Source organism: Podarcis muralis, chromosome 1 (assembly GCF_964188315.1).
Source record: "Podarcis muralis chromosome 1, rPodMur119.hap1.1, whole genome shotgun sequence".
Taxonomy (NCBI): domain Eukaryota; kingdom Metazoa; phylum Chordata; class Lepidosauria; order Squamata; family Lacertidae; genus Podarcis; species Podarcis muralis.
The window spans coordinates 1997461-2014364 of record NC_135655.1 but is presented as its reverse complement, the minus strand read 5'-3'; the positions used below and the strand labels follow the sequence as shown (position 1 = coordinate 2014364).

Here is a 16904-nt window from a genome sequence, read left to right as displayed (position 1 = left end):
CATTAGCTAATGTGGTGCTTCAGGTTAAGAACAGACCTCCGGAACGAATTAAGTTCTTAATCCGAGGTACCACTGTATTCCCCTACAGGAGCCTCGTGTTCAGTTAGTCCTAGAAACTTACCTGCTTTCCACCTGCCTGTCAGCACCGAACAGTATTGCTGAAGCCCCTGCCCCTTATACCGCACGCGGGGAACCTTTGAGCCCTCCAGATGGTGCTGAATTACAGCTCCCACAATCCCTAGCCCCTAACCTCTGGGGCTGATGTAATTCACCAGGTGGCAGAGGGCAAAGGTTTTCCCCACCTGCCGTATACCATGATCGAGCAAAGAGACCACTTTTTTTGCATAGGATAGATTTCCGACAAAGGCAGACACTGGACAGTCCATACACTTAGCGAATTCTTGTAACCCCTTTTTTCCAGCCCTCCTCCCAAATCCCTACAAGTGTCTAGCTTGATCAGTGATGAACGCACAGCCCTCCACATGTTGATGGACTTCAACTTCCCTCAGCCTCACCCAAGTGGATGGTCTCAGGCTCCCCACTCCCTGAGCTGGTTTAAGAAAGTTCATTTTTAGCTGTTATGTAGAAAGCACAAAGCTTTACTCTTAAAACTTTCTCCAGGGAAGGGAGAGCAAAGCCCTTCTGGCTTTGTAAGGAAGTAGGAAGAAGAACTCAAGCAACACCCTGTTCTTGAGATGGAGAAGGGCGTTTTTTTCAACAGATGCATAAACTCTACCCATTTCAGAATAACCCCCTGTGGTAAGGCTGCATTTGCAGTTGCCTGGTTTCTCCAGAGGAAAATGGTGGCCTGAAACTCACTGAGTTCGGAAGTTTATTTACATATCTTACAACTAGGAGATGTAACAATAAAGTGCGTCTTTTAAAAAGGGGTGCCCTTCGTGATTTGCAGTTGGTCACGTGATCTTCTCAGGCAGCATCTGAGCGTCAAAGGCGTAGTGCATGTAATGGTAGACCTTCTCTGCCTTCTGCTGGCTCATCCGGGTGCGGGCTGCCATCTCGCCCGGGGAACTGGAAAAGAGCAAGAAGAAAGGAAGTCTGAGCTCCATCGCAAGCCAACAGGCAGTTGCTGCAGCAAGCAGGAGAAACACTGCGCGCGTTTGAGCCGCAGGATGCTTCTTCCAGTGTGCCTGAAGGGAGAAGGAAGAGCCAAGTGACCGGCAGCCTGCTCAGGACAGAGCAGTGGATGGCTTTGGTTTCACACAACACCAAGTTGCATTGAGGAATTTGCTACCAAAGAATGTGGCAGGGGCTGCTGAGATCAGAGTCCCTGAACAGATATCAGCCATCACAAGTTGAGGAGGGAGCATGCAGCCCATCAGGTTTGGGAAACAGGAAGAGGCCCTGCCCAAGCCCTACCTGTTGGCTGCCTCCTTCACCGAGCCAAAGCAGTGGCACAAAGCCAAGGCCTCTGGGTAGCTGACGCAGGGAATGCTCAGGTAGAAGCGGAGGGCATCTTGCCTGTGCCCCGGCACCTCGGTGGGCACTTGGATGGCCGCGTTCTTCCGCTGCTCCAGCGAAGCCAGCTCCTTCAGCAAGTCAGCCGTCTCCTCTTGGCAGGAGCTGAAGAGCACCCGGATTCCTGCCTGGACGAAGGCCAACAGGAGGCTGTCGTAGTGCCTGCTTCTGTGGAACACTCTCCGTGCTTCTCCTGAAAGTTTACAGAACGAGAGTTTGGGCTGGCATTTCTCCTGTGCTGCCAACCTGGGAGAGGCTTCCAGATTTCTCGCTATCGGTGGCTTTTCATTCCCTGATGCCCAAAGTGGCAAGAGATCAGCTTCAACGTGCTAAGCACAGAGATGTGGGGACGTTGTGGCGCTCTGGGTGTTCTCGGGCTCCCTCAACCTCACCCCTGATGTTGACCTGGGGCTGTGGGAAGTCCAGCAAAGCCTGGAGCGGTGAGCACAGACAGGCTCTCCATCCCGTCTCTAGCAGAAGGGCCAGTTGTGTTCTCAGCTCCTTAGCAGCTGCTGCAAGTTGTCAGCTGTTACAGCATTTCACAGCCCAGGGGGGCAGAGGAAGACCCTTAAAATCAGGACCCGTCTTTCTCTTCTCTTTCACCCAGAAAGAGAAGAAGAAGAAGAATTTGGATTTGATATCCCGCTTTATCACTACCCTAAGGAGTCTCAAAGCGGCTAACATTCTCCTTTCCCTTCCTCCCCCACAACAAACACTCTGTGAGGTGAGTGGGGCTGAGAGACTTCAGAGAAGTGTGACTGGCCCAAGGGCACCCAGCAGCTGCAGGTGGAGAAGCGGAGACGCGAACCCGGTTCACCAGATTACAAGTCTACCGCTCTTCACCACTACACCACACTGGCTGAGTGGAAACTGAGTAGGCAGATACAAGTTCCTGATCAATGTTCCTGCACTACTGAAAAAGGTGCAGTTCCTAGTTGCCTCTTCATTCTTCAAAGTGGAGTGAAGAACCTTATTGTCTTTCAGTGCATGATCAGAAGCAGCTGGGATAGATTCTACTCAGCACTTGGTGGGAAAACAGTTTACTAGCTTCCCCAAAAGGTCCCATGTGCACCATGTTACATTTCTACCACCTAAATGGCCATCTCTGTTCACCCACATTTGCAGTGCTGTAGCTGCTGCATTTTCTGTTTAACGCTAAACCGCACAACCAGCAGAGCTAGAAGCTGAAATTTTTAATGCCCAAGGAGAAAACCCGCCAAAGCCAGGAGACCCACCTGCTTTGACTCTCTCCTCCACGATCACACAGATCCTGTCAAACTTGCTCTTCAGCTGCTGCACTCGCTGGACCACTTTGCTCCTGTGTGCCGGGTTCAGCAGCTCCGCCTGGCATCTCCTCTCCACGGCCAGCCGGCTGCTGACCACGTAATCGCAGCTGCCCAGTGAGCAAACGTGGACCTTGACTCCGTGAACAGCTTTCAGGGTGGAAATGACGTCCGGCCCAGAGGAGATCTCACGGCTGTCAACCAGAACGCAGAGAGGCAGCGGCGGGTTCTTCCGGGAGCAGAGCGCCGCAAGGTGTCCCAAAGAGCTTTCTGGCTGAAAACATCGCAAGAGAAATCATCACTCATCATCCTCAAAGCAGCCAGAGCAGGAAGAAAGCGAAGGCTGAGCTTTTGTTATCATCACCCTTCATAGTGCGTTACCAATGCACCCCAGAGCATTGCAGGGCTTCCCAGGTGACACAAGACCACAGTCCCTGCCTCCAAAGAGCTTCCAGACTCTCTTGGAAGGGGTAGGTTTACTACTGCTACTATGATTATGTATTTATTTATACCCAGCCTTTTCCCCATAGCAGCTAAAAACAGGGAGGTGGAGAATGGAACGTTCATTTAGGCAGAGGTTGGATGTTGACCATTTGTCAGGCGTTCTTCAGCTGTGACTCCTGCATCACAGGGGTTGGACTGGATGACCCTTGGACTCTACACTTCTATGATTCTACCATCTGAGGGCCCCTTCCAGACATCCTTTTCATCGAGCATTAATGATGATTTGTTCTCAGGAAGCTATTGGGGCAGTTACACACAATCCCGCTTTCAACACTGCTTGCGCCTGTGAAGGTTTTGAGGGGCAGTCATGCTGCTTCATTTGCAACCAGGGCACGCCTTGTTACGTCCTGCAGAAATCCTGTACCTCAAAAGTTCCAGGTTGTGTGTGGCTTTTGTTGCACTGCAGTGCATGAGTGTCCCTGCAGGTGGCGCTGAGGAAGCATCACAGAAAAGCTCCTAAAGTGAAATGATGTGTGGATGGCTCAGTATAAAGAGACCACTAAGGCACTATCAGCGCATCAATGACCTGTTTAGGGCCCTAAAATAGACCACCAGGAAAAACAACAGGGAAATATAAGTAAGGGCTGGTAGTTTGCCTGACAGTCCAAAAATTGCATAGAAAATGGCAGTATTTGACAAGTGGTAAAGGTAAAGGTAGCCCTGACCATTAGGTCCAGTAGTGGACGACTCGGGTTGCGGCGCTCATCTCTATAAGCTGAGGGAGATGGCATTTGTCTGCATACAGCTTCCAGGTCATGTGGCCAGCATGACTAAGCCGCTTCTGGCGAACCAGAGCAGCGCACGGAAACGCTGTTTACCTTTCCGCTGGAGCGGTACCTATTTATCTACTTGCACTTTTTGATGTGTTTTCGAACGGCTAGGTGGGCAAGTGGTACAGAACCTAAATCCCACTTTTGTTTAGACATGCTTCTAGCCTCATAGTAGAACAATTGCACACACACACAGGAGTCACCTGCAAATTATTCCAACAGGGGACACCTTCTGGGGACAAGGAGGTGGTGCCCTCCCCACCAATCTTTCATTGACCTCAAGTCCTCTGTAGTCCTCTAGGCGCATGATAAAACGTAAATGCAATTGCAAAAATAGCTCATGCGCATTTATTCAATTTGCATGCAGAAGGTGATTTGTGCAACCCCCAACATCTCTGGTCTGAAGGCCGTTAGGCAAAAAGGCTATAAAAGGCCTCTGAGCATGACCAAGGGGAACCGGGGTGCTGCCAGCCAAAAGTGCGCAGAAATGAGGCTGCATTTTAATGTCATATTTTAATGTTAAGTTGTATTTTAATCAATTGTTTTTATACTTGGTGTTAGCCACCCTGAGCCCGGTCTTGGCTGAGGAGGGAGGGGTATAAATAATAAAATTTATTATTATTATTTTATTACTACATTTTCACAGTGGAGGAGGCAACCAAGGGGGCGGGTGGCACCTTTTGCGGAAGGTTCTCAAGGAAAGCCTGAAGAAGCATCCCTGGCGCTGTGGGATATCTTGCCTCCTGGCGAGAGCTTTGACCAGATCGCTTTCAGGGCTTTGGCCTGTTATTCTAACCCTGGCCACAGATAACCCAGCCAAGGAAGGAACAGCTTGAACACAGCCCATACCTTTGACGTTGCCTGGAAGTCCAGTTCTTCCGACAAGGAAGATTTCAGTCCCACGAGCCCTTGGGTCCTGCTCTCTCGGGGCGGACGGATCTCAGCCTTTGGAGCAGATGTTCTGCAGTCTAAAGCCAGCGATGAGGACGCATGCGAGGCCTGGTCCGCTTTCGCGAGGGGAGGTGGTTCCCTTCTGACCCCTCCTTCATCTTCACTAGAGCTGCTGAGAATCTGGATCCGGGAGCGTTTCTTGAGCGGCGGGGGAGCAGCCTCTTTCAGCTTCCTCCTGCGTCGGGTGCAATACTGCTTTCTCCCCTGCCCAAAGCTCTCCTGCAGCAGGTTGAAGTCAACACAAACTTCCTCATCTTCACTGGAGCAGCTTTGGGGGTCCTCCACCTCCTCCACACAGAAACTGTCCGCCAAATAGCTTTCGTCCTGCTCTGGAACCTGGAAGGAAATGAAACCGCCGAGGAGAACCCACGCCATGATTTGCGTATCCCCAAGGCAGGGCCACAGAACGTCTTGAGCCTCACGTGGCCTGTGACTGCAGGCCTGGCCAGCTCCAGCAGATGAAATTGCAGGTGCCCTTTCCAGTCAAGTCTGGAGTTTTCAGCGCATGAGGCTGGCACAGTTTCTAATGACAAAATGACGTTGATGTGTCACTTTGTTCTCAGGTTTACAGGTATGAATGGAATATGGCAGAAATCCAGAAGGCAAATGCCTTAATTTGCATGAGCCAGTTTATTTTGGCACGTCTACCCCGCCCTTTCTATTGTAAAATACAGTAAGAACCAGAACAGATGACGTTTGTAGGGTTGTAAGAAGTTTTGTGAGGAGTATTATTGTAAAAATGGACAAGGGGGAGGATGATTTGTTAAGAGATGTAAAGGCAATATAAAGTTAAGAAATGCATAAGTGGTTAAAACGGTGGATCATCAGAGGTGCTGATGGAAGTCCAAAAAGATTGTATGAGTGATAAGTTTTGTGGTACATTTTATAATTTATATGTTAAATACAGTAAGAACCTGGGACAAAGTGGCATCGATGTGCTGAGGAACCAAGCTCTTTCATTTTAACACCTGAGCCAGGTTTTCCCAGGCCCCTGCACACTGCAAAAACACCCCTCCACCCCAGTTCCTGGACTGTTCACATCTCTCCCTGAACTGCTGCCTGGACTCACATCAAAGGCTGAAGAAGTGTTAGAAAGCAGTAGTTCTATGCCTGGAGGCTGCCTGGGTTTAGGGAGAAGGTCAATGTGTTCTAGATGCGCTTGTGCTCCCCTGAAGGATCTGTTTTTTTGGTTTGGAGGGAGGATCCAGTCTTGTCCCTGGACTCCCAAGAGTTCTCAGTGGCACAAGGGGAGTTCCCTCTCCCAGCCGATGCTGGCACATGAACTGTGGCTTCACCGAGAGAGGGGCAGGCTGGCCAAGGGCAGCCATGTTCTGGGGACCTTTTGGCAATGTGGAGCTGCCCTGGAAGCTGCAGCTAGTAGACTTTTAATAGTGGCAAGATTTGTTCACAGCAACTTGGCCTAGTTAAAGGCCCTTCACTGGCTACCAGTCTTTTCCCGAGCCCAATTCATGGTGGCATCACTGTCCTTTGAGGCCAAACGTGCTTGACTCCCCAGTGCCGAAAGGAAGGCCAAGGTCATTCTGCTCATGGCTATGAGGGAGGAGGGACTTCTCAAGGTCAGCATCCCAACTAGGGCCCACATTCCCCAGAGAAGTCTGCCTGACGCAGACTTTTCCCAGATCATTCAGGTGGAATTGGAATCCTGCTCCCCAATCATGCTGCCTTTTCTTTCTTGTGCCTTACAATAGCTCTGATTTGTGATATTTGTATTTTACATTGTTTTAATATTTTGATTCATGTGAACCGCATGAATTTTTATCAAAGGGTGGTATTAAACAAATCCCGACGGTTGAGGCAGCAGGTTCTGCCTTGCTAAGAAGTCAGCCCACCTTGAAACAATCCTTTCGGCCTTGTCCTTTAAGACGACACTCGTGAAAAACGACCATTCGCTCCGATAAGGCTGTGAGAAACCAACAAGCAGCATTTGTGGATCAAGACCACCCCCAGTTTGTGCTTTGGACACAACCCTCCCTGTCTGCCTTCCTACCTGTGAGAAAACAGCCACCGAGTTGCATCCTTTCTGCATCTTATACCTGTTGCCAACAGCTGGGCTTCGTACAGATTTCAAGTAGACTGCATGCATCTCAGATTCTGAGCAGAGAGAAAAAAGAGCAGCAGTCAGGCAGAAGAGGAACTGAAGCCGCAGTCAGCACCCGTTTGGGCAGGCTTCGCAGGCGGAAAGAGTCTCTGTAGGGTGGGGGAAAGTTGTGTTGTGCAGGGCAGCTTGTTTTGCGGATCCTGTTACAATTCCCACTACATAAACAGACTCTGCACCAATCAGGGGCCTGTTAGTAGCAGAGAAACTTCCCACAACGGGGGACGGGGGGGACGGGACAGGTTCCACATGTGGCAATTGCTGCCACACAGAAGCAGTTCAGTGGCCTCCAAGCATCCATCTCAACATGCCATTCATTCTCTATCCATTTCCAGGCCTCGGTCCAAGTGCTGGCTATTCAAGCTCTCCTGCAGTTTGTGCCTCACCTTCCCACTTGGTTGATGATACTGCAGCATGGACCGAAGGGTTAAGCAATGCAGTCCTGATTTACTGCTGCTACCTGATTTCCAAAACCCCACATGCTGACTGCAATCACGGCCTTGTAGGAAAGCTACTGGAAGGACTGGTGCCAGTGGGAAAGGACAATTGGACCAAAGGAAGTGCCAGCTAATAGGAAAAGAGCAGGGTTTTCCTTCACTTACCATTGAGATCTTGCATTATCTGTGTCTCATCATTTAAAAACTCGATGAGGGAAGAACTCTGCACATTTTCCGAGCCGACGCTCTCGTCGGATGAAACCTCCATGGCTCCTTCCTCAGAAAGTTCCGCCTCTTGGTCCAGGAAGTATTTGGCTGCGTTCTACACGAAGCAAAAGCAAGAGAGTTCCTGCCCAGCACCATCCCATTTCGCAGACTCTGCTTTAGAACCAGCCGTGCCAGGTGGCCGTGGACTGGCCAACCCCCACCCCATGGCGGATCAGAACTGGGCTTCTTTTAGGAACTGGCCACGGGCAAGGACACGATCCCATGTTGGCAGCCAGCCCACGAAGCCCCACCACCACCAGCCGTGCAGATCAAGTGATCTGAGGCCACAGCCTCACATGGAAAGAAGCACCCCTTGCCGGGGGCCAAAGCCTCTAAGTGCAGAAACTGTCCATCCTCGACTACAAAACACAAGGCCAAAAGTACCCCCCAAAAAAAACTCCTTGGTTTGGTATTACAGTTTCCTGCATTTGGGATTCAATCCCTGACAGCATCTGCAAGTAGGCCTGGGAATGACTCCAGCCTAAAACCCCGGAGAGCCACTGCTGCCAGTCTGTGGACAATATTGAGCTAGATGGATCAAAGCCCCGTATAAGGCAGCTTCCAGTTTTAGAATGACTTCTCAGGCAGAGAGAGGCCTCTCCTCCTTACCTGAAACCAGATCCTCTTCTTTAACTGGGGATGGGAGGGGCTGAATGACACACCAAGTGTGTGTCGTCCTGCTCAGCTGAGCTGCATGGCCCTGCTCCAAAATTGAAATTTGGCCTAACAGAGGAGGCTCTGTTTCCAAGCATGTTCTTCTCACGCGCACTGCCCCGTATTTCCTTCCTGTCTAAGGTTCCAGAGGGGGAAACGAAAAGCACAGTACCCGAAGCCTCACACCCACCAGAAACAAAGAAGCATCGCTGTGTGTCATATGCGCACCTTCCTGGCAGCAGCGTCTCCCCTTTTCCGCCTCTTCACACCTGGCTTCTTGCTCCAGCTCTTCTCAGGGCAACCTGGGCTTGCGTCGCTAGACAAATCTGACTGAAACGGAGCACAGACACTGGTCAACAGTGGCATCAGAGCCAGATTCCTCTGACCTTAACTGCTGCTCAGTGCTACCCTGGCAGGGACTTTATGGGTCTGGCTTAACTTGCAGCCTTTGGCTTCAAACCTGGGATGCTATAGGCAGCCTGTTTCATATTCCTTATGATTAATGTTGATGGTGAAATTACACTTAAGGGGTGGTTAAAGAATTCTGGAGGAAGAGTGGAGGAGAGGGAGGGGGTGGCCTGTTCAGCCATTTCTCGTGGAGACCCAGAACCCCTGGAGGGGCAGCATTTGGGCAGGTGGCCAAGAGGACGACTCAGGGTAAGGCAGCCTACTGGTTTTCTGAGTATGTTCGACTGAGAAAATGCTGCCCAAATATCTCTCCATCTGAAGAATAAACGTTACCACATTTTACAAGAACTGCTTTGAGCACAGGTGTCATTGTGGGAAACGTAGTCTATAAATGAATTGACTATTAAAAAAACCCAACTTTATTTCTGCTAGATATCTCAAAACTAATCAGCTCCTGTCCTGTTGCAGGTTAAAGCCATTTTAGAAAAAAATGGTAATAACCATTTCCTAACAATAAAGATGGATGTTTAAGACAACTGAAGCAAAATGTTTTTTATGTGTTTTTCCTGCCCTGTCTGGGGTATCTACTCACTGTGACGAGCGGACGTCTCCGTTTCTTGGCAGCACATACTGGCGATTCCAAATCACAGTCATCATCAATCTTGGGAGAAGGAAGGAAGACGTCAAAACACATTTAGAAACCGCACAGAGAGGAGTTCAGTTTGGAGCTTGGTGGCCTTTAATTTTAACTGAGCTGACTCACGTTTTGAGATGTGAAAACGTTCACTTTCTTCTTATTTTTTCTGAGAAAAACAATTTCTTCCTCGCTTTCACTGCCGGCCCCAACTGCGAAGGAGTATGTGGGTAACAACAGTAAGAATGTGTGTGTTTTTCACCATACAATATATTTGTAAGTCCGAGAGGAAAATGCTTTCTCCCTTTTTTTCTTTAAATAAGGCAATTCTGAATTGGGAGGTTGCTATTGTCTGCCTGTGACTCCCCATCCGTCCAGGGTCTAGTTGGGGCAACTTAAACAGTATTTCCCAGCAGAGGAAAACAGCCGGCTGCACTGCCTTGCTGAGCTGGAAATTAAGAGCGCTACCGAGTGATAGGGATGAGGGGAAAGAGAAGGGGAAACACTAGACCAACTTCACTTATCCGTTCTTGGACATGTTGTCAGCCCACGTACGAGAGCTGTTGCTCCTCCTACAGGTAGCCAGAGAGGCACCTCTGGAACAAGGTATCTCCAGCTGACTCCATTTCTCCCCTCCCCGCCCCATTTTCTAACTCTTCCCTGCACATATTCCTCAAGGTTGTGTTGGTTTTTAATAGGAATCCAGCAGTCTCCCAACATGCTTTTACACAGAATGAAGAAGGAGTAGGACTGTTACATTTAAGCTAAGAATGTAAAAACGTAAAAGATGGAAGCTAAGGATATAGAAACTTATGCTGATCCTGCAGCTAGATGCAGCTTGGAGCTCCTCTGAGCCAGCTCCCTGTTTTCACGGTGGCCAACTGGGCGCCAATGAGGGGCACCTGAGCACAGCCGGGCTCTCCCCTCCCACGGTTCACAGCAACTGCCATTCAGAAGCCCAGGCCTCCGGTGGGGAAACCGCCAGGGCAGGAGTGAGCAAAGGCGTTGCATTCACAGAAGCAGAGCCTCCAGATGCAACGGTGCTGCTTTATTCTACTTTGGCCGGACCCCATCTGGCTTACTGTGTCCAGTTCCAAGCTCCACAGTTTATTTACATTTCAATTTTTTAAATTGATTTTGTAATAAATTGCAGTATCGCTCTGTCTAAATCACATTGCATCTTATATAATACCACTCTTGCTGCGAAATTGCTTACATCTGATTGGAAAAAAGCTTACTGGATGAGGAACAGAAAAAGTTGAGGTTTATTCAGACATATTATCCCAAATTAATAAAGTTATCTTCCTTTTTTAAAGCAAACAAGTAAACAACTGTGGCCTTGCCTGCGCTCTTATTCAATGAACCTAAAAGTGTGCTATTTTAGCCACTAACCTCTCAGAGTTTAACCCTTTCTTTAAAGGTTGGTACAGCCACTGGTCTCCACTTCCCAAAAGAGTTCTAGCTGCTGCCTCTAACCGTTTAAAAAGGATACTGACAAAGTAAACTGCATATGAAGGAGTGTGACCTAGATGGAGGGGGACCGGGAGGCCCCTCGCTAGGAGGAGAGGCTGCAGGGAAGCAGGCTTAGATTGGAGAAGAGAAAACGAGGAGGCAAGGGGGGGGCAGGATCTCCCCTGACGTTGAGGATGGGCCGAGTAGGGCAGGGCATAAATGAACCCATTTCAGCAGGCCTTTAGGGGCATCAATGCCACAGCAGCATTTTGGTCCTACTGTCGCTACTGACTCTGCCATGGTTTTATCTGTTCCTGTTTTTATCTGACTGATGATCTGTAACTGAGGGAGAGGGGGTTGCTTTTAAGTTATTCCACTGTACCCCACTTTGGTACCCTCTTGTGTGGAGAGGAAGGCTAAAGAATATTTTAAATGCATTGCAAGAAAAATGATTTAAACATTCCCAACAGCATAAACCATTCAAGAGAGAATGTCGGACTGACTCTCTTTCCACTTGAGGTCCTTAAGCAGAGGCAAGATGGCCTCACCTATTGGGGATCCATCTTGGGAGAAAAGCAATGACAAACCTAGACAGCATCTTAAAAAGCAGAGACATCACCTTGCCAACAAAGGTCCGTATAGTAAAAGCTATGGTTTTCCCAGTAGTGATGTATGGAAGTGAGAGCTGGACCATAAAGAAGGCTGATCGCCGAAGAATTGATGCTTTTGAATTATGGTGCTGGAAGAGACTCTTGAGAGTCCCATGGACTGCAAGAAGATCCAACCTCTCCATTCTGAAGGAAATCAGCCCTGAGTGCTCACTGGAAGGACAGATCCTGAAGCTGAGGCTCCAGTACTTTGGCCACCTCATGAGAAGAGAAGACTCCCTGGAAAAGACCCAGATGTTGGGAAAGATGGAGGGCACAAGGAGAAGGGGACGACAGAGGATGAGATGGTGGGACAGTGTTCTCGAAGCTACCTGCATGAGTTTGACCAAACTGCGGGAGGCAGTGGAAGACAGGAGTGCCTGGCGTGCTCTGGTCCACGGGTCACGAAGAGTCGGACACGACTAAACGACTAAACAACAACAACATTGGGGATCCAGGGGGTGGGGGGTTTCCTGCATCAGCTGGGGGGGTAAGGGGGGTTGGGCTGATTCCCCATGAGGCCCTTTCCAACTCTAGGATGTTGCCTTCTGCAACCTGATGCTTAGCCTTGCCATAAACCGAGAGAACATCCCTTCATTGCTTAAAAGGCAGGATCTGAGCATCCAGTTCCCATCTGCCTTCTGAAGACAGTAGGCAGACTACGTCCTCTGCATCATGCCTTATGTTATTTTAACTTTTAAAAAATCTTACCTTCAATGGGAAGCACGTTAGGGCCACTTAGGCTTCCGTTTTCCACCTTTGAGGTTTCCCGCAGTGCAAGCCCCTCTGTGCTGAAAATGGAGTTAGCCAAGTCCCTTTTCACTGTGCTGGCATTCCCTCTCCTTGGAACGGGCGCCTGTGAGCTTTCCTGCCTATTCCCGGAGAAAGAGCTCGTGAAGGTTCTTCTGGGGACGCCAGCGTGGCTCACCTGCCTACCTGTCGGTGTGGAAAATGCAGCGTGCACAGAACTTGGTGACTGGCACAGTTTCCCTCTCGCTGGTGTCAAAGGAGAGACCAAGGGGATAACACTTTCAACTGCCGCAAGACAAGAGTCCCGATTTCGTAGGTGTAAAGGTGTAGAAAACTTGGCTCCATTAAAGCATTCATTACCCCAGGTCAGTGGAGACTTCCTTGACATGTTGCTGTTTGAGAGCGCGACTTCAGCGCTAGAGGAGCAGCTAACTGCCGCGTGAGTTCCCCCATCTTTCACGGTGCCCACTTGCTCTGAGCACTCGTCCTCCGATTCTTGAGTCAGGAAACCCAGATCAAAGTTAACAGAGAACAACTCCTGAGAAACATTGTAGAACTCTCCAGGACGGTGGCCTTCTGCTTTGCCTGCACGGACAGGATCAACAGATGCTTCCAAACCTCCATCTCTTGGGATTGTCAGTGACTTCATGGGGTTTCCTTGGCTGACCTCATGAAGCCCCTTCCCTGAGGGCTGCCCTTCAGAGGTCTCCTCTTCCTTGCTCGGGATACTGGCTTGACTACCCCGCAATGATGGCTCTGAAAGCTCCCCTCCTTTTGTGTCTGGATGAGGGCCACTCTCTGCAAAATCCTCTCCTATAAAGAAACAACCAGGCACTTCAGTAGGGCTTGCATTCCTCTCAGCCAGCTTCTGGGATCCTTGATAACTTCTGCAAGCCGCCTCCTTTCCTGAATGGTTTGCTCCTGGATCATGATTTGCCGCTGGTGGACTTCTCCCCTGAACGCCCATCTGCTCTTCATCGTCACACTCAAATATTTCGTCCCAATCAAAATCATTTATCTTGCTAAAGGAAGCTTCAGGAATGCAGCTTTTTTCCAAAAGGTTATCCAAGGAACACTCTTCCTGAGCATCGGTGAGTTCAGACATGGTCCGAGGTGACATGGAAGGTGGCTTGCAAGGTGTCAGTTTTTCTCCTGAAGGACGTTTGCCTGCAAACACACCGGAAACACATTTTTGCACTGAGCTTAAGTGCTGGGCTACATCCTCTGTCTCTTCTTCAGAATCAAGTAATTCATTCAGAGAAGGGGGAGACTGTGACAGAAGCCTTACTGCATTTGCTGGGATGCACTTTCCCCAAAAAGCATCCTCATCGGCACTTGCACCAGGAAGCGCAAACGAATCCACCACTGCTGCTGCTGGTGGTGCATAAAACAAGGAAGAAAGGGGAGAATTTTCTTCTGCAGAGCAGCCGTGGCCTAAATCTGCACTGTGTCCATTCCATGAGCCGCACACTTTTGAGACAGGCTGGAAAAAAATTTCTGCTGCATTTTCACAATCATCAATGCTTCTCTGGGCAGTGCTTATGCTGGCAGATTCCTCCATGTTTTCCTCATCCTTATCTGACATTTTTTTACATCCAGCATCTTCAACCAACGGCAAAGTGCTCTCTGGAAAACCATCTGCAGGGCTGAGTCCCTCTGTAGCATGACTTTCAGAGTCTACCATCAGTGCCTGAGGCCTATTTGCAGATTTGAAGCTCGTTGCTTTAAAGAGAGATACACATTCTGCATCAAGCTCCATGGAGGAAGATGAGCGGTGTGTTGCTGCTTTTGGAGCCTCTGGCCGGGGTTTTCTAGAAAAAGGCGCCTTTTCAGCAGCTGCAGCATCACGACACCTCTTGCCCCGCTGAGCCTCCTCCGATGCCTCAACATCTTCCCAGTGAAAATAAGGACGGGTATCCAGCTCATAGCGGCATTCTCCCTAGTTGAAAAAAAAGAAGAGACACTATTTCAGATGTCTGCTTGACTCAAAGCTCATCGCACTCCTTATCCTCCCATCAACTGTGTTTACTAGACTGGCACGGCTTCAGTCTTGCAGAAGGGAAATGGACCAGGAGACCAAGATTTGCTCTTGAGGGCTCAAGGAGGAAATCAAAAGAGGCTGCTGGATCAGGCCAACAGCCCACCTAGCCCAGCTTCCTGTTCTCACAATGGCTTCTCCCCAGATGCCTGTGGGAAACCAGCAAACAAGATTCGAGCACGAGAGCAGCCCTCTCGCTTCGTGCAACCTCCAGCAACTGGCATTCAGAAGCAATACGGCCCCTGACTCCACTTTCTACATCTCTCCATCCACAGATCTGTCCCTTTATTCCTACTCACTGATTCTCAATCCCCAGTCCACAAGAGGACCTCTTCCATGACTGCTAAGCTTACTCAGCAGGAGTCTTTGGTGAGGTACTTTGTCGAAGGCCTTTTGAAATTCCTAAGTGTGCTATGCTTGTTGATACTCTCAAAGAACTCCAATATGTTCATAATGTAAGACTTGACGTTGCAGAAGCCATGCTGGTTCTGTTTCAGGAAGGCTTGTTCTTCTATATGTTTGGTTATTTTATCTTTTAACAATACTTTTCATCAGTTTTCCTCTACTGCTTCCAAATCCTGGACTGACTATATTCTGGAAAACAATGCCTGTGTGTATTGGTGCAGCCTTCCCTAAGTTCACAGGATCATGGAGTCATTTAAATCAAAACAGAGCGATGCAGCTAGTTCATTTACCTGCAAATTTGGCCTACAAAAAAAGAAATAACATTTAAAAATGACCTGATACATAAGTTACATAAAGCAACTCTCCTCCAGGGGTACCCAAGTCTGGCAGCTAGGATCATAGTGTGTGTCCTCATTTCAGGCTCACAAGGTCTTACATAAATGCTCTCCTTCCCTATGGAAAAGGACACTTGACCCCAGGCAGGTTCTAAACCGCAGGTGGGAAGCAAAGACACTCTCACACCTTGACACTTTGCTTAGTAGAGTAAAGCATCAAAAAACCATTTGAAGGAACTAACAAAACTTGAGATTTGAAACCAGCTGCTCAGCAAAATAGGTCATGGGACAAAACCGCTCCTTTGCCAATACGATTGCATTAGCGCAACAGCTTTCATTAAGAATTATAGAATCCTGCCAGATTAACAATATTCACAACTTGGAAAGGTGACAGAAAATGTGGTGCCTAACAATTAAATGGGCTTCTGGCCTGCAAAAAAACAAACAACAGTTCTCTCTCTCTCCCAGGGAGCAGGGCATCAATAAATGGGAGAATCCATATAGCTCATTTCACAAACATCCCACCCGCAGAGTCACAAGGCAACTCTGGCTTTGGAAGTAGAGGAGTCATAATAACAATACTGGCAACTCTTGGGCTCCCGTAAAGTGACTCCTTGCAGTGCAAAAGAACCCCGAGGCTGGAGCGCATGAAGAATAAGCCTCCAAAGGGAACATAAGGCACTAGGAAGGAAGGAAGGAAGGAAGGAAGGAAGGAAGGAAGGAAGGAAGGAAGGAAGGGTGAAGCCGACACAGCATAATTTTGGAATGAACATCAGTTTCCCTGCTGTCATTAGGGGCAATGTGTTTTCTGTAACAAGCTGGAGAGGCGAGCAGGGAAAGCTGGCAAGCCTTTCAGATTGCTGAGTGCAGCTTTATCCTCTTAAATGCCCATATGACCCTTTAATGCTCCAGGGCAAAGTAGTGCAGGACCTGATTAGCAACAGAGTGTGTGTGTGCATGGGTATTAGTGGAAGCTCTCAGCACACCAAGCTTAGCTTTTCAGATGTGGGTTGAAAAGCAAACCGTGCAAACAGAATTGTGCAGAACCATCCCTCCTCCAAGCACAGCTTCCGCAACCTCCCCCACGAACCTGCGCCTTTCTTGTCAATGTTCTGTGCTAAAAACTCCTCCCTAGAAGTTCTCTCAACTCCTGGGATCTTGCCCTCATTGCCACAGTCCCAGGGGTGACAGCAGGTGTGCCAGGAGACTCATGTGCATGGCTCAAGTGTGCCTTGAACTGTATGACCACCTGACTGGAGCATTCCAACTTCCAATGGGCTTCTGCCTGGGGCTACAGCAATGCTTCAAGCTAACTTGCTCACCTTCACCGCACTCAGGCTCCCATGGGGCCTCCAACGATCCTTGCTAACTCAGATGCCTGGCATGACCTTTGCAGTCATCCTGCCCCTTCTCAATTTAGGGCCAACCAGCAAAGCTGAGCATTGGTCGATTCAGGACATATGAAAGGAAGAACTTCACCACGCATGGTTAAACTATGGAATTCACTCCCATGAGATGTAGCTGTGGCCACAAACTTGGATGGCTTTAAAGGGGAATTAGACAGATTCATGGTGGAGGATGAATTCATGGCTTCTAGGCCAGGATAGCTCTGCTCTGCCTTCACAGTTGGAGGCAGCGATGCTCTCCTGAATGCCAGTTGCTGGAAGCCACAGGAGGGGAGAGAGCTCTTGTGCTGAAATTGTGCTTTTGGGTTTATCTGGGTGGCCACAGTGAGGAGAGGACGCTTGCCTTTTGAGGCACAAGAGTTCTCCACAAC

General features: G+C 49.1%; 1 protein-coding gene across 6 annotated transcripts in view; it reads right to left on the bottom strand.

Annotated features, from left to right (window-relative positions):
* Nucleotides 1-819: 819 nt before the first annotated feature.
* The window catches only part of FANCM (FA complementation group M), a 50876-nt gene continuing 34791 nt past the window's right edge, over nt 820-16904 (bottom strand). For 5 of the 6 annotated variants that reach the window (XM_077924528.1, XM_077924604.1, XM_077924554.1 and 2 more), the window contains 10 exons: nt 12311-14288; nt 9630-9712; nt 9459-9527; nt 8687-8788; nt 7703-7859; nt 6993-7096; nt 4883-5320; nt 2712-3033; nt 1378-1669; nt 820-1029 (listed from right to left, as the gene is read on the bottom strand). In XM_077924528.1, coding sequence (XP_077780654.1) covers nt 915-1029; nt 1378-1669; nt 2712-3033; nt 4883-5320; nt 6993-7096; nt 7703-7859; nt 8687-8788; nt 9459-9527; nt 9630-9712; nt 12311-14288 — 3660 coding nt within the window. In that variant the 3' untranslated portion in view covers nt 820-914. Of the gene's footprint in view, nt 1030-1377; nt 1670-2711; nt 3034-4882; nt 5321-6992; nt 7097-7702; nt 7860-8686; nt 8789-9458; nt 9528-9629; nt 9713-12310; nt 14289-16904 lie in introns of those variants that run through there. The other variant, XM_077924622.1, reaches the window with a different exon arrangement.